At 39.7% G+C, this 23,283-nt stretch overlaps 2 protein-coding genes across 2 annotated transcripts in view; one reads left to right on the top strand and one right to left on the bottom strand.

Annotated features, from left to right (window-relative positions):
- Window positions 1-1,030: 1,030 nt before the first annotated feature.
- On the bottom strand, window positions 1,031-22,826 carry LOC112987027 (betaine--homocysteine S-methyltransferase 1). Its single transcript, XM_064502000.1, has 8 exons — window positions 22,437-22,826; window positions 18,589-18,721; window positions 13,580-13,698; window positions 10,751-10,942; window positions 10,010-10,157; window positions 8,919-9,101; window positions 4,432-4,660; window positions 1,031-3,925 (listed from the first exon to the last, which is right to left on the bottom strand). The coding sequence occupies exons 1-8, from the start codon at window positions 22,824-22,826 to the stop codon at window positions 3,751-3,753; spliced, it is 1,569 nt and encodes a 522-aa protein (XP_064358070.1). The 3' UTR covers window positions 1,031-3,750.
- The window catches only part of LOC135324917 (dimethylglycine dehydrogenase, mitochondrial-like), a 46,183-nt gene continuing 45,714 nt past the window's right edge, over window positions 22,815-23,283 (top strand). Inside the window, exon 1 of the mRNA XM_064501998.1 lies at window positions 22,815-22,946. Within this exon, the coding sequence (XP_064358068.1) occupies window positions 22,825-22,946 (122 nt within the window). The 5' untranslated portion in view covers window positions 22,815-22,824. The remainder of the gene's footprint in view (window positions 22,947-23,283) is intronic.

Below are 23,283 nucleotides of genomic sequence, written 5' to 3'. Positions count from 1 at the left end.
CATCTTCTAATTCCTAAATTTGTGAGGTAATTGATTGGCTCAGGCTGTGATTCCCAGGAGTTATATATATACACATCATTCACTGTTGAGCAAATTTAGTATCGTAATTGCCTGAAATTGCATGTACTGCAGGTTACTATCTCTTATTAAACTTACTATGTTAGATGACATCTCTGTCAATAAAATGGAACATAAAGAAACGGTAATACAGAAAAATTTTTGTAATGAAGCAAGATGCTGAAATAATATATTTTATAAAAATATTCTGCCCTTCCTATTTCAACAGAATCTATGCTGAAAATATTTTAACACATTGCAGGTTGAAATAAGATTAGTTTATGTTAAATATTCTATACAGTCAATGGAGTAGAACAAGACTGACATATGAAACCACTTTATCTCATGCTTAGGTAAAAAATGTCCCTGAACCTGCAGCTACATTTGTGTATAGAGTTGAAAAAGAAGGCACGAGCTGTAAATGGCTTTAAAAAGAAGTACATTGTACATGGAGACTTCCGATTAGGTAGGATTTTTAAAAAGGTCTCCTCCCAAAAGAACAGGAAAAGATCTGGCTTTACTGTGATTTTATACCTTTATCTGCAGTTTCCTTCTTCACAAAAATAAACCAAACTCCTTGCTTTCCTACAGTTTACAGATGCATCAGACAAACGGGATGGGAGAAAGCGTATCTGACTATTAAGCTGCATGTATTCAGCTCACTGAGAATTTCAGAGCTGACTAAAAGTATAGTCATTTTCTCATGTGTAGGGCCACAAGCACGTAGAAAGCTTCCCAAGTATGGTTTGTTCAGGTCCCTCTTGTCCTTACATTCAGCCTTGTAAGGGTTTATTCTTTAGATGGCAAAGATATTGGACTTTCACTTTTGGATCTGAACTTCCAAGGTTCAGATCACTTCACTTCTCCTTCCAGGTAAAAATATAGAGCTAGAAATCTCTGGGAAAAGATCTGATGAAGGTGATTTGTGGGATATGATGGATCACAGGCTCAAACAAAGGCAACAGGGAAAGAATGAATGAACAAGGACTGTTTAATCAAGAGAGTGAAACAAGAAATGTATGTAAACCCTCAGAGGGAATAAATTCTTCATATTCATAACGAACTGGAAAGAAATAATGGATTTAAATTTCATCAACGAATTCCAACTAGGAAAAAAATGCTAAGGAGAGTGGAATAATCAGATTGCCTGGGGATGGCATGGAATCTCCATCAGCAGATGTGTTTCTGAACAGATTGGACAAATACCTCCTAGGATTAGCTCATCCTGCCTTAGGATAATAAATACACTCACTAGGTGACCTTCTAAAGCCCCTTTCAGTTTTAATTATCAAAGTTTTCAGACAGACTTCTTAAGGAAACAAGTTTTCTGGGATTGTGCTGTCTGTGTCATGTTTACTTAATGGGTCACGTAATAGACCAGTGGAAAGCTTTAACAAAGCTAACAGTTCCCTTATCCCTCACCAAGATTTTGCACAAAAAGAAATGGGAAAAAAAAGCTTTGTTTGCTTTACTGCTCCCTTTTTTCTTCCCAATGGTTTGCAGGCTCTTTAGTGGTGTATCACAGAAAGATCAATAAGGAACACCCTCTCAACTAATTTTCATCCCATGGTCAATGCCTTTCTAAGCCCAGCCAATGATAAGTATCAAACAGAGATTGGGTAGCCTCCCTATTGGGTCAGCTCTCAACTTGAATGGCTTCAAAACTTCTTTACAGCGTTTCCTGTCATCATTAGTGTCTGTTAAAATTTCGTCCTTTTTTAACTGGATATCTAAAAGTATGTGCCTAAAATTGTATTTGAGCATCTTCTTATATGCCATGGTTCTTAAACATCTAATTTGTGAAATGATCTCATATTCTCTTCAACTGGAATTTTTTGAATATTGAATTTTTTTAAAACAGTCCAGCTGCATCCTTTGCCTCAGGAAGTCCCTAAACTGGTAATGATTGCTTGAAGCACTTCTTTAGCAATTGCAGATTGTATTTTAAGCCACCTTGTCATGCATACCTCATTCATGCTGTGGGCATTTGGGTGGTGATCAAAGATCTAACTTTTTTGTTTTGCAGATTTTGCATCATTCCACTTTCTGCAGGGAGGACTTGCAGAAGGATTTAGGAAGGAAAGGAGTTTAATGTGGTCCAAATACACTTACGTGAATGCTTTCTAAATAAGCTACATTTAAAAGTATCCACTTTCTTGATTTGTCTGTTTTTGGCTTTAAGGCAAATTCTCCAGGTAATAACTATTTCAACCTGTTACAAACATGGTGAAGGCAGATGAGCTTCTCTAAAGCATGTCAGCCAATAACAGTCTGAAAAGGATATTTGAAGTTTCCTATTAAGGTGTTACATACTAAAATGTTTCCTGGACTGCAGAATATCAACATAGCAATAATGACATGGGCTTACAGATAAAAAGTAGCCCAACAAAAGCTTTCAACAATTTTTTCATAAAGGTAGTGACTTTAACATAGAATGGGTGAGAATGAGATTCTAGAGACAAATCTAAATTTTGTGGTGTTTCACAAAATAAGCTATGGAAATGTATCTTTTATGGTTTCCAAGGGTAGTGATGTCCTTCCTAAGAAAACCTGTCTCAACAAGTTCAGTGTACTAATGTTCTTGTTTGTTTGTTTGTTTGTTTTAACTTGGACGGATTAATCTATTTCCTAACAGTATTTTCCATGTCTTCTTACAAGTATTTTTCTCTACACTGAATCAATCTACTAAAAAAAATCATCACGGAATGTGTTTTATAACTCTTAGAAACAGTTTTTGGAATTTTGCTATATTTTAGGAATCTTTCAGTTTTTAAGTGCTATTTTGAGATAAGCAAGTGTTTCAAGTGAAATATCCAAAACCCAGCTGATTCATTTGAAATTTACAGTTGTTTACTGGAGGTATGTTATTCTTTTTGAACTATGTTTTAAGGTGTGCAGATAATACAATTACTATTCCATTGTGTTATTTTTGTTTATTCAGTTTTTTAAATTTCTGAATCATCTCTTAAGTCTTTTAGTCTCCAGAGGAGGAAATCCTGTATATATGGCAACTTGACACCAAAACAGTGAGATTTATTTACCTGTCATTTTTGTTTCCTGAAAGTTCTCTCTGAATCTTTCTCCTGCATATAAGAAATTCCTACACAATCCCATTCTTATTTTCCTTGTCTTTTCATTCGGTTTCCAAGATGGCTTTTTCAGACGTCTTTTATTCTCTTGAGGTCAAGGAGGTGACTATTGATAACTGTGTGTCTGAAGCATCACCAACTTGCGTGTGCCTGAAGCTCCCCTCAACAAATCCTGAGGTCTGAAGAAAATCCTACATAGTCCCCAGCTGAAAGCAGACCAGGAGTGGAAATCCAGTGATACAGTATTTACAGATGGCTTTTTCTTTCTTTTCACTGGTGAGTTGAGCCAATTAATATTTTCCATGTATTTCAGTGTCTACCCAATTAATGGCACTTAAGCTAAAGAATAGTAGTTAGAGTAGCTCAATTACTATGAGAATCCAAACCTCCTTCTTGATTAGTTTCTGAACTATTTGTCCAGACAAAGATTTTATTGTCAAAGTTTGACATATTTAATTTGTAACCACATTTTCTCCACATTATGTCCCTCTCATTACCCTGATAATTTATCAGTTAACATGCACTCATCTTCACTAATTCTCTCTTGTGAAACATTAGATGCTCTGTAGATAAATCATTCTAACATTTAGGCAACCGCAGTGGATTAGAACTTCTGTTTCTGAAAGAGCTCCTTCAGCTGTTCTTCAGTTGTTGCTTCTTTCTGCTGCATCAGCTCTCTGGTTCCTTTGGTCACTCCCCAGCCATCTGGCTTTGACAGTGAAGGACAATATGGCCTGCCTGAAGCAGGCTTCAGATTCTCCCAGTATTCTTTTCTTGCCCTAAATAAAGAAATGAAACTTTAATATTTGTTCCAGCATCACACAATACTAACTGTGGCTTGAACCACCATTGCAGAGGGTTGTCTAACTTGCATAAACTGATTTTATATTTCAATAAAGGAAGATGAATGAAAGCATGCAATGAAATGCTACATATTTAAAATGTGTCTTGTCATCCCTCAGGAGAAACACAGTAAGCCACTCGCTATTAGGAGCTATTTTACACAAATCTGTCAGTTTTTTAATCTTCACTATCATGAGTTACTTCCACATTCATTCAGACCAAATTTTCATTTAAAAGGGGTTAAGGATTTTTGAGGCTCTCCTACTGCCCCTCCTTCCCTTCACGGCTCCTAGATCAGATTTAATTCTTCAAAATTACTAACACATAGAATGGTTACAGTGGTATTTAGCTCTCCATATTGGTTAAGTCAGTCTGCTGGATGGACCAACACAAGTCATTGCAAAGCGTATGCTGGTGTGCTTTCCAGTTCAGATATACCTACCTTGCTCTGACCCAGGGTTTCGTATGCATGCTGAGGCTGTCGCCCCAACTGCCATGTTTCTCAGAAGCTTCTGGCAGAAAACCTCTTTCAGGAGCCAGCTCCTCAGCTATTGCTCGTATGTGATATGGCTCAAAACCACAGCAGCCCCCAATGTAACGAATTCCTAAGTCATAGGCCTTTCTTGCATATTTTTGAACATCCCATCTAGTGACAATTCTTGGCTCCAGACCTGAAAGGATATTCATAGCTTAAATTTCCACTGTGCTTCATTTCAGCAGATTTTTAGTAAGAAATAGCATGCTGGGACATTTGCAAGGTGTTTGCAAATCTGGCTGTAAATGTAAATATTTAAACTGTCTGAGCTAGAATTAATCATGCAAACTTTCAGAAGCCTAGCTTTAGATGCTGTTATGCTCTGGTGAGCCCTGAGTGTTGTAAGCTTCCTTTGTCTTGTGAAAAAAGAAAAAAAAATCTGAGACTGATCAAGCCATGCTTGCCATTCTGCTGGAGTCCTCAGCTGGAGTACTGGATGTTACACCACTTCCCAGAAAAGTTCTGAATAAGCAATCAATATCTAGGAAATCTGATTACAGGACTTTAATGTGGGAAAGGAGACGGTATCAGCTGACCTGCAATAGAAATAAGCCTGCTCATTATTCCTTAGGAATGCTTTCTACACTTTTTTTTCCCCAAGATGAGCTAGCAGCAGCCAGTTGTTTCACTAAAAACTGGTATCTGTAGCTATTTCTTAGCCCATCCCTTACTCAGCTCTGCCTGTAGGTGACTTAGGATAGCTAAGATGCAATGTCTTTTCAGTCCCTCTCTCTGTTGCAGGTTGTGGTGAGCAAAGTGAATGGAAAACAGGGTTGAGAGGAAAGACTTAGGGAAGAAAACAAAAACAGAGAGAGAACAACTAACAAAGAAAAGTGCACAAAGAGAAGGAGACAGAAGAGAGGCAGAACTGGAAAGAAAAGGCCAGGGACTGGAGGAGAAGCTCAAAGGAATGAAAATTAAAAATACAGGAGGTAAATCTTCCCCCTTTCTTATATACAACTGCAGGAGATGAACCACCATGGTTATGAGGAGAGTGCAGCATGATGTCAGGACACTGAACACCCCACTGGGCACAGAAGCTGTGGTGAGGTACTACAGCTTCAGCTCCATAACAGAGAGGTAGGGTTCTTCTCCCTGTGTCCTGTCACAGAAATGACTAACATGCAAGGAGAGGGTGATGCAAAGCAGATCTGATCAAAGTCTAAGAATGAGTTAAAGAGGCAGGTTCAGAAAATAAAAAGCAGAAGGAAAAAAAAATTAACTGTTCTTAAGTATTATTGGTCTAGATAAAGGAAAAGTAGATGGCCTAATATAGAGAAGGAAAGGCAGACGAAGCTAGCTTAGGAGAGTTGTTTAAATAAAAGTAAGTTTCTGTACTCCTGCAGTTGTATGAGAAAGCATCACAAGCACAGGTGTGTGATTCCCTTGTCTCTCATATATCAGGAAAAAGCTAATGCTGAATTGATACAAAATGAATGAACATAAGAATGCAGCATCTTGCACTCATTTTTTACTTGCATAAGTGACTAAAAAGTCCAGGTGAACACTGTAGAGATTTCTCCTGTCTTCTCCCTCACCCACCTTATCACAATCAGTCCTTGTGCTTCAGGAGCACAAGGACAGCACCAACCTAGCCTCTCTGAAGAAGTAGGGACAGACCACACCATGAGAACTGGCTGTGCGTGTTGTGAAACATAGTGATGGAAGGCAAGAAGCATCATATGAAAAGAAGTTGCCACCTAGATCATGTTTCCCCCCCTTCCCAAAAATCACTAACATTCTCTTTTCCATGCCTGTCATTGTACAGCATTTCTTTTCTTGGCTTTACTCAGAATTAAAAATCTACAGCTTAACAGTTTGGTAATTTATATTGAAAAAATATTGAAAATTTCATGAAGTTTTGATGAGAAGACTGTAACCTGCCCCTAGATTTAGCCCCTCTGTGCATCTACTCTGGAGATAATTGGGTATACTTTGGCTGACAGGATGTTTTTTTCTAAAAGATTGTCCTTGGTTAACTGGTGACATTTGAGAGCAATTGCAGTAACACAGAAGGAAAGACACAGAAAACTAGAAAAGGTTCTGAAAATAGATAAATACTGTTGGCATCTGGACACTGCAGTTTGCCAATACAACACAGCCAATGTCTTTTAGCAACTGAGATCTTGTTGGCCTATATAGAGGTTATGTACACTTCAAATATCTAAATGCCTCTATGTGCATAGGACCTTCCACAAAAACAGAGTTAACCGGGTCAGTTTAACAATGATTTACCAAATTACTTATCTGCCATCAAGTGATCAGTTGCTCCTTCTGGGTATTGAAAACATTCACTGAACCAAGGCTTCTCCACTTAACTCATGAAATTTCTGAAAACTGAGATCTCATAAATTGCTTGTAAAATACTGGCCAACAACCAGAATAAATCAAAGAATGAATCCTTCAATTCAGTTGATTACTCACTGCATCTGTTCTATCTTTTTTGCTTGCAATCAGAGAAGTTGTAGAAAGGAATGAACAGGCTAAATGAGTTTCCAACACTTTTTAATATCCCAGAATATTTTCAGAACCCAGACATGTTATCATCATCTAATGAGTGCTCAGGCTCATGCTTTATTCTCTTTCCTTCATTTATGTAGAAAGACAAATGAAAAAAAGATTCTCCTGAAAATCACATCTACCTCTCAAATTTTTGTTATAAACTCAAGTTTCAAATGTTTCAATATCATATTTTATAGACTGATCTTGAGAAGAGTGCATATCAGAAAATGAAGGCATTTTTCTAATAAACTTGAAAACGTTTTAGCTGATTTTGTCCTCTTCTCTTAAGAGTACATGATTTGCTAAATCCCATGTGGAAATAAGCCCTAAATACAAAAGCCTTGTGTACACATAAAGTGGTTGACACCAAGTGGTTGAATCTTTCAGTCTTTTCAGATTTTTTTCTGAGCATATTAGTGATGAATTCATTTCCAAACTGCTAATCCATTTATTACCAACATCAAAGAACATATTCTCTTCTCTAGTCTCTCTCTAATCTTACTTAGACGGTTACACTTGCATGACTGAACCATTACAAGTTGCAATAATTATGCATCTATATTAACAATCCAGTTTTGTAAATATTTTGTACATTAAATCCCTATACTTCTAAACATTATAGGACTTGTGGGAGAGATATCACAACCCAGAATGCTGGGGAGCTCCAATCCAAAGGCATTTAAAGTCTAGGTTTTTAATGTATTTGCTCTAGTTCATGTGTTCAGGCTGTTTTACAGCTGTCTTGCACAAGGTTCTATGTATAGAGCACGAGGAAGAACAGCCTTGTTCTGCACACCATCCTTATTATATAAGCATCTCTCTGGAAAAAAAGATGCAAGAGTGATTTTTATTTTTTGTATTAGCAAGATTCAAAATACTTGAACTTGGAATGAGATTAGCGGCTAGACCTTAATTTAAATCATGAAAAATCATGTTGGATAGCCTCCTGAAAATTCTGATTCCTGCTCATCTCTGAAGTAGCATTTGTTCCTTGAGTTTGAGATTTACTTATTTTTCTGGTTATCCTTGGTTCAGTCCTTCCTGCATTTTTAAGGGAATAGAGACCATGAATTTGGGACGGTTTTCTGTGAGAAGCCAGTGCAGTAAGCAGGCAAGAAGGTATGACATAACTGAGATAATATGTTCTGGAGACAAAATTGAAGAACATACTTTTACCCAGGCTGAATTTCTTGGAAGAACCTTGGTAACCAAGTAAAGCTGGAAAAAAGGTTGAAACTGTAGGGTACAAAATTCACTTGGACAAATAGCTTGCTTGTAACAGAAGCAGCAATTCCAAAATCAAGTTAGACTACTTGAAATCATACTAGGTCACATAATTTAGAAAGTGTTTGGCATTGTACTTACTTACACTAAAGTTCAGTTCAACCCATTTTGAATATTATTGGCTACACAGTAAGTCACAGGAAAGGAAAACTAATCTCTGTAATTGCTGAAGTGAACAGCATTGATATTGGGAATACAGTAAAAGACAATCCAAGATTATGGCATCTGAGTAATCAACTGAATGAGTATTGAGATAATATCTATTATCTTCCATGTCCTGTTTTTTAAAGAGTATTTCCTATGCTGAGCAATGTTGTCTCCACATGGGCTGATAAACATGACTGGACTGGGGACTGACTATAAAATTGTAAAGGGGTACTCTGTATTATAGAAATATTGGTAAGAAATAATGTAGAAATAGTCACATTTCTTACTACACACAAAAATCCAGCTATAAAAATTACATGTTCGGGCTCCAGTGAAATGGAAGAGTTGAAGAGTTTGGAGACTGACTGGGAAAGAGCAATTTCTGAGTTTGCAATGGGTGGATTTTTGACCATGTGATTGGAGCTATTTCAGACAATTAAAAAAAGATGCCCATGTCTTACCAAAGGGAAATTCTGGAAGATCAATAAATCCCTGCTTCCCACAGTCAGGTGTATGGAAAGCAAGTGGTTGAGACATCAGATATGCTTTCAGTTTAGCAGCCTCCAAGCCCTCTTTCATAAGCTTCACAGTTTTCAGGCAAGTATCTGGGTCAAAATGGCAGTTGACTCCAACAATAGAAGCACCTGGGAGGAGGAAAATAACTTTTCAATTCACTTTTCAGGAAGTGGGAGGTGGAAGTTCTTAGCCACAGCACTCTGGAAGCAAAGCAGTCCATCTCTACCCTACCACTATCTCTACCACTATCACTACTACTTAACAAAAGGCAGTTGGGTTAAAGCCAACCTCGGCTATCTTGAGGCTGATCATTCCATTTGCATCTCAGTTGCACTCCTCTTTGCCTTCCTGACCAAACACTATGATGAATGATTTCTCACCCTTGTGCAGTTGCCTTTCTTATCAGTGAGTCTTATCAGTGAAAACAGGTGTACGGCCACATATGCAAATGTCCAGCAGGTTCCTAACACAGATCCTGCCTTAGGATTTGGACCCCAAATCTAAAGGAAAAGCGTAATTCTGAACAAATAAAACCTCTGCATCATCCATCATGCCTTCTGTCCTTCTCCTTGTTCTGCAGGAAATACTGCCTTTGGAAGACAAAAGGTTAAGTTTTTCATCTTCTTCTCTCATCCTGGATTTGAAGTATACTCCAGAGATTTCAAAAAACAGGGGCACAGAATCAAAGATGGGTTTGGGTTCTGCGTATGTTTCATAATTCTAAGCCCAGAATTTGGAGCTGGCTCTGTAACCAAACTTGAATAGTTTTAGTATTTGGTCTACTTGATATCAGCTACCTGTGGTATTGCCCCTAATATCACCTTGTTTAATAAGGATTCCATAGCTGCATTTTTATACATGTGATTTTGCAAGACTTCTGTACTAAATTGCACATGGAAATTCTTCTACAGGATCAAAACTTTTATTAGATGTCATCAGGACGATATCCACTTAAGACACACATCCACTCATCTCAATGTTTAAGGGCTTTTCTCTGTTTCATAATTTTAAAGGGCAGATTAAAACAGATTCTTACCAGCCTTTACCAGCTGGACAGCACATTGTCCAGGTGGCACACCATGCATGTCTCCCTCTGGACCAATGCACATTGTAGCTGCAACTGGCTTCCCAGATTCTTTTAGAGCTTCAACTGCCCAGACAGCTTCTTCAACATGTTCAAAATACTAAAAGAAATTAAAACTGGACTACTTTCTTTCCTTGGAGATGAAGCATAAACACATTCATCCAAACCCAAAAATCCACCAACAGGACAATGATTTGAGCCTTTTCTGATTTACACTAGCAAAATTCTATTGAATTCACTTACTGCACAGTTAAAAAAGGATAATAAAATCAGTAGATTAAACTAATCAAAAAATAAAGGTACTCTTGTTCCAGAATAAGAATGCCCATACAGGGGATTAATTAGGGATTTATCCCCAAAGAACTGTTTTCATATAGAGAAGTCATCATGGGTTGACTGCTTGCAGACTACGGGAAGAAGTAAGGACTAGTCAAGATCACATTCACCTATCCTCTTTATACTTGTGCAGGATTTGACTTGACTAAGATAGAAATTTAGGATTAAAGGTTCTAGAACACTCGAGGATACTACCATGCATTTAGAAAAGCACCTGGTGCTACTGGAATAAAAGTTTCGCAGAAGATTTTAAAGGAAGAAGCAATATATACTCAAATTCTCCAAAGCAGACTAGACACCTAAAAGTTTACATGCTCCATCAATTGAAGGTGTATGGTTTTTTTCCTATAGATTTACCTCTGCAATTAGGAAGTCCACATCCTTTCTCATAAAGACTTCTAGCTGTTTTCGAAAGACTGCTTTGACCTCTGCTTTATCCTTGCAGCTTAAATATGATGGTGTTTGGCTGACTCCTCCAGCCACTAAGGCATCACCTTCCTTAGCCACTTCTTTTGCAATGTCACATGCAGCTTCATTAACTTTCTGGCACTGTATGAACATAGATTACATCAGTTTTACCTGGTCAGAGATATGCATGTAATTTTAGAGCAAAAAAGAACAAAATAGTCAAAAGCCATACTGAGTTCTTCATATTCACTTATAATTTTCATTTATCTTTTTTTAAATAGCCTTTTTGGGTTGATTAGGGAGATTGGCATCTTCAAAAAAGTGAGAGAAATGATAGGAAACAAGGAGTTTCTTGTCACCTGTAACTTATCATATTATCAAATACTGATACAAAAGCATATTAGCTCTGATACATCTTATACAAGTAGTCCGTAAAAAACAAACATTTGGTGTGAAAGAGAATTTCCTTTGCCTCTCAGAAGATGAGTTAGGGATACCTAAGTGTATTTTTATGCCTCTATTTTGAGATTTTGTGGGTGGAAGAAAAAAAAGTAGTAAGTTCATTTGATTATTCATTTCAATCTGATTTATTTTAGTATTCCATTAATTTTCAAAATTTTAAATATAATATTCATACACATTTATTGAAGTCATTTTTAGAAAGGTATTGTTACTTATCTGATGGTAAACTTACTAACATAGAAATAGTAAGGTGAAGCATATCGCTATATATGATTAATCAGCTAGACTGAAAGACACATTCCCTCTATACCTAAATCAGGAAGACTAGAACAGCTTGTAAAAAAAGAGGTTAAGCTGGGAAAAATTTTTTTTGGAAAAGATCCATTACTTGGGATGGGTAAAAAAGTACTGACCAGAGCAGGTTTCTCTGTGGCCTGGGGACTACTACCACGCTCAGAAGCTATATAGGCTTCTCTCAGCTGAAGTTTTTCATGGCTGCCTCAAAAGACCCAGCTGCTTTGTAAAGCTATTGGTGACAAAGAGTGTCTCCCATTTCCTTTGGTGCTCAGGTATACGTTTGGGAACTCTAGGAGCAGGAGCCATAAACCAGTCAGTGCCTGGTAGAACCTGCCCATCAAGCTGGCAGCAAATCAATCTTGAAAGCTTTGCTGCAATGCATTCTACTTTCCAGCTGCTCTCCCAGGCTCATCTCATTTTGCATGGCAGCAAGAATTGCAGAATGGCTTGCTGCAGAGGCATCGCATTTCTGGGACTACCATTTGAGACATTTCAATGTCATATCTGTTGACTATTGCATTTGTTGAGTATTGCATTTCAGATGAATTTGGCCATATGACCTTATGCCTGATACTTCACCCACTAAACAGCTGTCTGTGGGGGAAAAGGTATTTTTTTTTTATAAACCCCTGAACTGATATTTTTACTATAGACACTGAAACACTTTGAACTGTGAAAGTAAAGCTGTAAGCAGCAATAAAGCATTCATCCTCTCATTGGAACTCAATCAGCTAGTCTGAAAAAGTTAATAAAAATGTAGGCTAAATATTGGCACATTGTAAATGGGTATAAGAAGAATGAGAAAGATACTCATAAAAATGTTGGTTCTAACTCTACCCAGTAAAGTAGAACCAGTCTGTTTTGAATAACTCCCACATTATTAACTTCTGAGCTGTTCATAGTATCTCAATATTCATAATGACCAAGGCTCTTCCTCCTTAGGATATGAAGAATTCTGATCCATTCTACTGATATTCTAGTCTGTACAGAAACAGACTCCAGGCTTCTTATTTACTGGAAAGAAGTATAAAATTAGATTATCAAACTTGCATAGCAGATACATCTGTATAACAGATCTATTTATTTTTATTGAACAAGCCACCCACATGGTGAGAGCTGATGTCAAATACGTTTTGAGAGCAACACTATATATTTCATCCCAATATGTGCAACAGCCTTGGGGTAAAGGTGACCTCTTAATTAGGCCTCAAAAGTTTCTCTAATGTCCAGATCACTCTAATTTTTGGGTTGGGATAACTTCATAATTATAAAGAAATTCTTTCCCCTTTGCCCCCTGAAGAATCCTCTTTATTTACCAGAGGCTGGAACAGACAGTATGACCACAGAGAAAAGAATTAGAGAAAACACCAAATGGTAAATCTTCTAATCTCAAAGGAACTATCTATAAATGTTTGTGCCAAAAGCCCCTGTAGACCCAGGACCCGCATTTACTGAAGACACCCAACATCCTCCAGCACCCATCTCCTCTGTGTAAAGGGTAAGAAAACACCATCATAGTACTTTCATTGCTATACCAGGTTATCCCTACGCATGAGAAGGGGAATTTTGATCATAGTATATACCTTGGATTTGTTAGTTGTTACTTTACTGAAGATAAGATTTAAAAAATCATGCAGTTCTTATTAGCCAGTCATTATTCTCTAGGATTCTTCACTTTCTCTGAATGTTAAAGCATTTCTTTTCTCAATTGATTTTGTTTGTGCATTTAGTCATCCCCATGCTCTCTGTATCAAAACCTCAATAAAACTAATCTCAAATTGGAAGATGTAGGCATCCTCTTTCCTGCCTTCATCCTTGCCTCATTTTGTCATTTTTTCCCCATTCGCCTTGTCTTTCTTAATATTCCAGACAATGGAATCATATCATCTCATTCTCCGGTCCTCAAATACAACCAAAACTGTTATGAGAAGCTGTGAAAATACTCAGTAACCTCTCTACTAAACCATTTCAAATGAATCCACTTTTTTCATACCACCATCAAAATAGTATTTTACTCACAGTTATCTTCTCAGCTACATAATTTCCCCTGTTCTCTAGTTTGTCCTCACTGGCATAAAAGGTAAATGTCTGCAGAACATTTGATCCAGCTCTGAGGAATTCCCGATGAAGTTGACGAACTGCAAAGAATTAAAAGAGGCAAGGAAGAAACATTTGGCACAGTTATTACTATTGTTATCCCAAAATTAAATGTTTATTGACTCTTATCCTATACTATTTTATTTTTGTTCAGGAAAAAAGTAATAGTACTGTAAAATAAGTGATATCGTATTTACTGGAAGAGCCATTTATGATATGGGTAGGAGCAGTACTACATGCTACACAGAATTCCTCTCTTCACATTTTTAGAACATTAAGTAGAAAACTTTCTCTTTATTCTCTGCTAAAAATGACTTCATCAGTAAATTCAGTTTTGTCTGCCACCTTGCCTATCTGCTACTTTCTGCAGTGCTTCAGACCTCCAAATTTCACTTTATAGAACTGCATAATAGTTTGGGAAGGGAGAGCAGGTAACTGGCAAAGTAAAGTATAATAAGGGATGGCAGATCAGCAAATGAAAGAAAAAGTCATACCTTCTTTGCTTCTAAACTATGAAGAAAATAGAAAAAAAAATCTTGGAAACAAATGAAATGACAAGATGATATTTATAGAGAAGAATATAGTGTTCCATTATCTCCACTATTCTACTAATTTCCTCCTTCTACACAACTCAGCCTAAGCCAAGATCAAAGATCTATTTTGCTAAGAACATACTTTATTAAAAGATGACTGCTTGCTCCACGAAAGTGAATCCCAACACTGACTTAACTCTTCTCTTAAAGTTATCCATGAGGATTTTACTACAGAGGCTGGCTGGCACCAGTTTTAGTGGACATGTTTTCTGTATCAGGACTTTGGGAGCAAGCTCTCTAGAAGTAGTTCTGACTTTGTCACTTTGTAAGCAGTACACTGCAATTGCCATAGTAGCAACAGAACAGGAACCATCATTTGATTTTAGGTACACCCATAAAACCATAATTATTATAATTTCTAGGACACTACTGATCATGTAAAACAGAGTTAAAAAGCTCAAAAAAGCTTCTAGCAAATACATGAATAATTTATCCCCAAGATATTGGATAGAGACATGAGAACACTGCAATTTCTATGGCAGACATTTGGAGATGTTTTCCTGAAGTCTTGGTTTATAAGCCTCATTGTCTACAGACAAGCTGTGTCATTAGGCAAATGTGAATGCACCATGAGAATAAAATTACTGCCTTCAGCTGCAACAAACAGCCTTATACACCAGAAAAGCTCAGACAGTAGTTCCTTGAGTCAATCTGCATATGCATGAGCAATGAGCAAGTCTGCTTTCAGTGAGGGACCAGCATTCTTTGCTTTTCTCTGCTACTATATTATTTCATTTCTAATTACAGTCTTGAGTAACCACACTGATCTAACACAATGCTTCTTATGCCAGCAGTCAAAAAGAGTTACCCAGGAACATAGATTCTGGCAGAGCGGCAGTTCAAAAAGTCCTTGGAATCTGCCTGAACTATCAGGATCAAATTTCAGTCTAACAATCTTTAAGCAGAGTAAAAACATTCCTAGTGCAGGGAGCATTTTTTTCATACAGCATTTAAATAGGCTATTGAATCCCTCTGTACATTTCTAATGTCTTGTAGCATGCTTTTCTATCCTCTCTCGTGAAACAACATAGATGAAAACTAGTCAGCAAAAGGGAAAAGAACTCTGCAAATATTTTCACAAACACTCTATGACATTTCCATAATAAACCTGATTTATTTACCCCCAGTTAGTGCTCTTTAAATATGATTGTGGCATTCCTGGAAAAGTGCTTGGAATTTGTATGAATAAGGATCATGACATAGATGGCAAATGAAATGTAATGTAACATACACGAATAAGGAACTTGCTGTCCCAAACTATCAGGTATGTGAACAGCAGACTCTTGAATATGTCCCTATTTAGAGAGAAAGAATGGCCCTATAAGTATCAGCCTGAATCTTATTTGATCTCAGGCAGATAATTGTAACTCTATTCTAGCTGTAAAAACTATCGAGTCCACACAGTCTGCACAGCACTAACAAAAAATCCAAACCACTCTGTAATTTACATCCTAGCATGTTACTTAAGCTGCCTTTCCCCCCACCATTTGAGAAATGGGGAAAACAGCTACATAGGAAGCTAGACAGTTAGCAGTTTGATGCATCTTAGGAGTCAGACAAACAACACTGAGTTTTCATTTCAATCCACCATAAGCTGGACATGTCACAAGAGATATGGACTTAAGCTAACAGGAGATGGGGGCAGTAAGTGCATATACATATTGCTCAGTACACAGCAGTAGCCAAGATACCTGATCCTGCTTGAAACAAGTATTTAGATCTCTTTTCTCAACTTGTCACTCTTGCAAAACTTCCCCTATGGCCTTCTACTCAGTCATTTTTTTTGCATTCCTTGCTGCATTCTGAAAACCTCCCTCCCTTTCTCTCTCTCCTTACAAACTGAAAAAGGGCTCATAGTTGTGTGGCTTTTATACCAGCTGGCCCAGCCAGTTGCTCCTTCTGTTCTTCACACCTGCCTTCAAAGTAACATGACCCTTGAGAATGCAGGAGCAAAGAGCAGTAATGGAGGGGAGGCAGCACACTGCACTAAAAGAAATGAATACATTTCCAATTAAGGGTATATTTATAAATAGCCTATAAAGGGCTTATGAAATGTTATAAGCATGTTACAGACATGAGCAATATGTTCTATAAATAGCTATTATCACATCAGTAGCAATTACTAGATGGCTGGGCTCTAACCTATGGCAGCTAATCACTTATTTAAGACAAATGTGTGTCCATTTAGCTTGTTTAAGCCATCTACACATTTTCTCCATATAAAATATGTCAAAAAAACAACTAGCTTAACAAAATTTAAGAAGTTATTGAAGGCACATGTTAGCTAGGTATCTCTGAAGCATCATCTGAGAACAAGAATGCACTCTCAAATAAAAGCAGTATCTCAGCAAGACAAGTGGTTAATCCTGTCCAGATAAGTCAAATGGCATTAGCCTGTAACCACTAGAACCTTCTTAGATTGAATCGCTTTGTAATATATGCACTATTTATCAGATGTGATGCAAGAATTAAAGAGGTCCAGAAAAAGGTAACTAATATTGTTAGAAACAAACAATTTAAATTTGCCTTGCATAACTGGAAAGGCATTTCTATACAGAAACTCTCACAAATACAGAAAATTGAGACAAAGAGTATTCTCTGAAGCCTTCTGAGGTCTTTGATACATCAGTCCAGGTAACTTGGGAAACACCTGGATAACATGCTGGTGAACAATAGAGGAAAATACAAGCAAAATATGCCTTGAGCATTAGCAGCCCTGCCGGGTCCCTACACTGAGGGGCCATTCTGTCCTCACCAGTCCTTCCCGTCTCGCATCACTGCTTCTTTCTCATGTGCAGGTAAGTGCATGACATAGGGATGGTTATGGTGGTGCCTCTGCTTCAAAGTGGCAACCTGGCTCCATGTAAGGCCATGCCTTACACTCCCCATGGACTGAGATCTGCACTTCTGGGTGAGGACTTGGAGAGGATCAAGGGCTTTTGAGACGCAAAAGGAATAAGCAAAGGTGAAATAAGGAGCATGGAATAAGTGCTACAATTTGTAAGATGGGATGTGCTAGGAATCTGCTGTGGGGGCAGAAAAGGGTATAGGTGTAGAGAGAGGGGTGATGGGATGCATTTTTGGGAGGTGGGTGCCAGGCAAACTAGGTCATTACCCTTTAAAAACTTAGCTGGAGCTCTGCATTATGCAAGACTGTCCCTGACCCAAAGATAGGCATGTTTCACAAGAAGAAGCACCTGAAGGCTCAGAAGGATTAGGGTGAATAAACAGGTAAGTGTACAAAACAATGTGATAGGGCTGGTAAGATCTCTTTCTCTTTTTTTCCTTCCCCTTCTCTTCCTTCTTCCTCCAGTATAGGGGAAAAAGATAAATTTGGAAGGGCATACACTTAAGATAGAAGAAAGAAAAAGCATTTTTTCCAGGACATTCTGAATTGGCTTGTGGCATTAACTGTACGTAGTATTACTAGGACAAATGCTTTGTTGTATTAAAACATACATAAATAGATACTATTATCTGCAATTGCAGTACTGATGCTATACACTATAATCTTTATTCTGTAAGGCACTAAATGATTTTGGTTTGTCCCCTCCAATGTAGAGAATTACTCCAGCAAATGGGAGAGGCAGGAGAATGAAGTAAGACCCTTGCCACAGCAATTGGTGCAGCTTTATTGCTATTCTTAGGTTCTTATGAGGTTTATCATTCCCCTTTTCACAGTGGAGCCAGATGCATTAAATACTCCTCTCCCATTCTATTGTTTATTTAAAGTTGCTACTTTTCTGAGAGAATTAATAAACAAACTGTATTAGTTTATAACAATATAGAAGTCCTGGAATGATCAGAACACAGCAAAACAGATAGTTAACTGTAGAATTCCAGCATCACAAGACGTTGTGAATCATAAAATTTTGTATCAGCTCAAGGACATACTGGACAAATTCATGATGGAGAAATCACTGAGTATTATTAAAACAGAAAGAGACGTGATACAAGAATTGAAGAGGTCCAGAAAAAGGTAACTAATATTGTCAGAAAAAAACAATTCAAATATCGCAAAGATACCATACCTGAGTCACAAAGTCCCTTGGCCACAGATTATTGAAGAACAGGAGGGCATTCTGGGGAGGTATCACCATGCATTTGCACTACTCTTATATTCTTCCCTGGCCAACTGATTTTGGCCAGTGTTAAGAGGAAGAATATGAGGTCAGATGAGCTTTTGGTCTATAAATTCTAAGGCTCCTAAGGGTGTGTCATGCTACGTTGTCAAACAATACATTTATTTAAAAGTCTGCTACAAGTTCCTATGTATTTATTATATACCCAACTACATTTACCTTCACTACAAGGTGGCCATTCTACAGCAAAACTGACCTGCTTCTGGGTGTTCTACAGTTGCTTCAGGGGTCCAAGGCCCAGCTTTTACATAACCCCTCTTTTCAAGGGCAAAGACAAATCCTCCATCTCCAACCACAATTTCTCCAGCATCTAAGCGCTCTAGAATACCCTGAAGAAAGCAGGAGAAAAAGTTAAAGTTCTTCAGCTTTGTAGGCTTTCTGTGTCTTTCTCTTCATCTCCTGTATTTGCAAAGAAGATGACATATATTTGCAGGCTACCAAAAACAGTATTACCATAAAAACCAAAAACCATTTTCTCCTTGAAGTTCTCTTTTAAAGAATGTTAAATGGTCTGTTTTACAAGAACATAAGGCTTTAGTATATGCATATATATATTACACAGACTCTTCACTAGTAAGTTTTATTATATTTCAGATGTATAGTCCCCCGCACTGGAAGTCAATGGTCCAATTCCATTCCTATGAAAGTAAATGACAGTCCCAACTTCTCCTGTAAAATGTATGTGACGTTTTTTAAAATGAAATACTGGTATTACTGACCAATTTATTAGCTCATTTGTTCTTTAGCCACAAAGGTCACCTTGACAGAGCCTCAGCATAAGGAGCTTGTGACACAAGATGGCACAACAGACATAAAAAGTACACATGTAACATTTTCCTAGCAAATAGGATACATCTCAAAATGCTGTGATCCTGGCCTTCATGTTCTGACAGGCTATTTTCATTAGCCTGGGTTTGCTTACCAAGACTTATAAAATGAAAGAAAATCCTGCTTGTTTTGCACATCCCAGAAACATTTTAAGATGCCAAATTACAAACATTACAGCATCCTATGATTAACCTTGCTTCTGCCTTGAAATATACTCTTATGCAAAGAAAGTGATTTTTTTTGGTAAAATTTAAACATAAGAACAATACATATTGACTGGACCTAAAATATATTTCTGTTGTATTCCTTTCATTGCTTCATTGATTGGCTCAAATTTTCCACAAAGTACCTTGCTATTACAGAGCATCCCTGGGTGCTAAATTCTGCAATTAGATCATAACCATAACTCCATTCGACTTTAAAAAGTGGATGAACGCAGACTCATTACATCAACAAAGGTAGTGTGTACAGGAAAAAAAAATATATCAAAGGTAAGACTGAAATTACCTTCCATAGGTATCTTTTCTGACAGCACACTAGTGTTTACTGCTTTAGGTAGTGAATGAAATTTGGAGGGAGTTGGAAATAAAAGCCTTACAGACGTACAGTTGAGTGTCGTTTGTGTACTGACTGGAAGAGTTTTCTAATATTTAGCCTCCAACTTTTAATAAATTATCTTTCTTGATAATTCCTGCTTCATTAATTTACCCATCTCAGATGATACATCTAGGAAAGATAAACATTTATGACTCCTCAGCACAGCCCTTTAGGAAGGATGAGAGCATGTCTTTCCAACAAGAAGGAGCACTGTGCCAACTATGCCAGTTCCCTAACCAAGCATAGCAGTGTAAGGCTACTCTGAGGCTACAAAACCTGGCTGACAGGGTCACAATTTTTGGCTCAGGCGCTGACACAGCAGCAAGGTTATGGGGCTTCTCTGCACAGTGCTGCCATGCAGATGTATGAGCTTGGGCAAGTGGTTGTTTGCAGATCTCTCCATCACATTGCACTGCACCTTGTGGACTTGCCAAAATACTGACCTCATTAACGTCTGACTTTGAGAAAGTATGCAAGCTTTTACCTTGATTTCAGCAGGATTGGGGCAAAACTCAATCTACAAAACTCACTAGTTTGCAGTGAATCTCCCAGTCGTGCCTGTCTATTAGGGAGATGTAGTTGTAAGTATAACAGTTGGGAAGCTCAGCAGTTGCTTGTAACTGAAGATTAAGTAATATATACATGTTGACATCATATACGGACATTATATTTAAATGCACTGCAGTTAACAGATTTTTCTTCTAACAAATCACTTCTAGGATTTAAAAGCAGTATTCCTTCACAATCCTAGCATTTTTAAACTACAGTTTAAAATAATGTTCATTTCTGACACACAGAAGCAACATAAGCCATGACTTAATATAACATGGTATATTAATATACAATATATTGTGATAAATTAAATCTAGCATCAGGGTATCTAACAGCAGATCAAAGGTGACATGGCCATATAGCGCAGAGTACTTAATACAAACTTACTTTGTTAGTTCAGATTCATTCAAAATGGAAATAACTTCTTAGCAGACCTTCTAATAGACTTTATATCATCTCTTCACACAATTTTAACTTTATCTAGACTGGATAAAATACCACTGGTTTAATAAGCACATAGCCAGCATAAATTCAGCATCAACATTGTTTTATTCTGCTCAGTAGAAGTACAACTGTGCTTATGCCTGATCCAGAGCAAATTTGTACTGCCAGGTAACCGAGTAGTACTCATATCTGGTATTAAATAACAAGAAAAAAATATCTGTAAAAAGCTAACCAAGGCTTTTTTGAGTCATTTTTTCACTACTTCACTTTCGCTACCATGAATGGAGTTGCACCACATAGTCCACACATCTATCCATGAAAAGAGCGCAGATGACTATATGAAGAGATCCTCCCACCCACCTTCTAACTGAACCATGCAAGTGAAGTCTCCTTGAGCTACCTATGGCCTATCTTTCCACCAGCGGAGGGAAAAATGTATCTGAAAATGGCTATTCTGATCTTAAGTGAACCCTCAAGAGACGCTTACATCTGTCCATTCCCTGTAGGGGGAATGTAGGGCATTTGTACTCTGTTAGGTGTCTAAAATTAGGTGGCAAGGATATATGCCAAAAAATATAAAGCAGAACAAGCACCTCACCACCTCCTTAATTTATAGCTGATCTACCAGCAAGGCCCAGAACTTGTAGAGTCCTTCCCACATCCTTCTGCTCTCTTGCTGTAGCCTTAGATGTTACATACAAATAAACATTTCTGAGTAAGAAGTGTACTATTAATGATGATACTGTTTTTCTGAAAGAAAGATGGAATAGGGAATTCTACTGACCCTCCAAGCAGTGGTACAGGGCGACAGTGCTGGTCTGGAGTCAAAGAGTTTGATTTAGACATCGTTCAGATATTTGCCTTAATGAACAGAATATTTAGATGCCCAAATAACTTTTTATTCTGGTTTACTTCTTTAACTAAATGAGAGTGCAAAGGGCATGCATATATTGGAGACTACACTCATATCACAAACACTGCTGACATTTAGTCATATAAATCAAGAGAAGAGCAATTCAGGTCTTTTAAATAGAGTTGGCAGGATGCTGGAGCCAGAAATCTCTTCCAGTGAGGATTTATGCTGATAGCACATTTGCAATGTTAATGTGTTGTGAGCAGTGTTTAGTTTGCACATCAAACAATATTAAGCAAAATGTTTTTGGAACTTTGGTGGCTCCAGTCTGTGTGTTCAGAGAAACCAAATTTCAAAGACAACACTGTCACAGCATTAAGTTCAGTCTACACTAGCTATATATCATAACAGTGTCCAAACGTTTTTAACGGCTCTTTGCTGAGTCAGTACAGCTATTACTATGTTTTTACTTCATCTTTTCACCATATGGCCTTAACTGGAGACACGCCTAGATCCTCGTTTGCGACCTCGCGGCGCCCAGCCCGCGGCCGTGCCGCCTGCAGCGGATCCCCGCAGCGCCGCCGGGCCCCGCGCAGCGCCCGCCGGGGTCCCGGCCCGCCCCGGGGCCGAGCCGTGCCCGGGGCCGCCGCGAGGCTGCTCTCCCCGTCCCCGTCCCCGTCCCAGCAGGGCGCGGGGCTGCCTCCCCCGCTCACGGGCCCGTGCCCCACGCCGGCCCCCCCGAAGCCTACGAAGGGACGGGGGGAAATTACCCTTTTGCCCTGCTTCGTGCTCTTCCCGATCGGCAACATCTTCCGCGCCCAGCGACGCTGCCCGACCGCTCGGCACGCCGCACAAGCTACTCCGCGCCCTCGGCCCGCACCTTTATACCGCGGGAGGGGGGCGGGCCGCGAAGCAGCGCCGCGGGCGACACCCCCGGGCAGGCCGGCCCCGCTGCCGGGCGCCCGCCGCCGCCGCCGCCCCGCACGGCCCGGGGCTGCCCCGCGCCCTCCCGCCGCCCCCAGCTCCCCGCGGCCAAGGGGCGGGGCGGGGCGGGCCCGGCGCGGCGGCCCGCTCCGGGAGGGCCGGCCTCGGCGAGGGCAGCGCAGCGTGCTCTCGCGGGGGAGGCGCAGAGCCGGCGCTCCCCGTCCCGGCCGCGGCATGAGCGGGGTGCTGCAGGCAGCGCTGCGGCGGCTGCGCCCCCCGCGGCGCGGCGGCTGGTCCGTCCCGCCCGGTGCGGCCGCCCTGCGGCCCCTCGGCGGCGGCGCGGGCGCCCGGGGCCGGTGAGTGCGGGGCGGCGCGGGCGGGGTGAGGAGCTCCCGGCCGTCCCTCCGGCGGGGCGGGCGCGACCACGTGCGGGGCCGCGGCCTCGCTGGCACGAGGCGCAGCGGGGCGCGGAGCCGCGGCGTCGGCAGAGGCCGTTAACGGTCGCACCTCTGAGCGCGAGGCCGCTGCGCGGGCGCCTCCGCCTGAGGGCAGCGCCCGGCCGAGCCCCGCCGCCCCTGGCCGTGAAACGGCCCGCGGCGACCGAGCGGCTTCAGCGCGGCGCCGGGGCACGGGCCCGGAGGGGCGAGCTTGCCCGGCGGGGCAGGAGGCGGTGAGGGGAGTTAGCGCTTTCGC

Source organism: Dromaius novaehollandiae, chromosome Z (assembly GCF_036370855.1).
Source record: "Dromaius novaehollandiae isolate bDroNov1 chromosome Z, bDroNov1.hap1, whole genome shotgun sequence".
In the NCBI taxonomy this organism is placed as follows: Eukaryota; Metazoa; Chordata; class Aves; order Casuariiformes; family Dromaiidae; genus Dromaius; species Dromaius novaehollandiae.
This window is presented reverse-complemented; position numbering and strand designations above follow the sequence as displayed.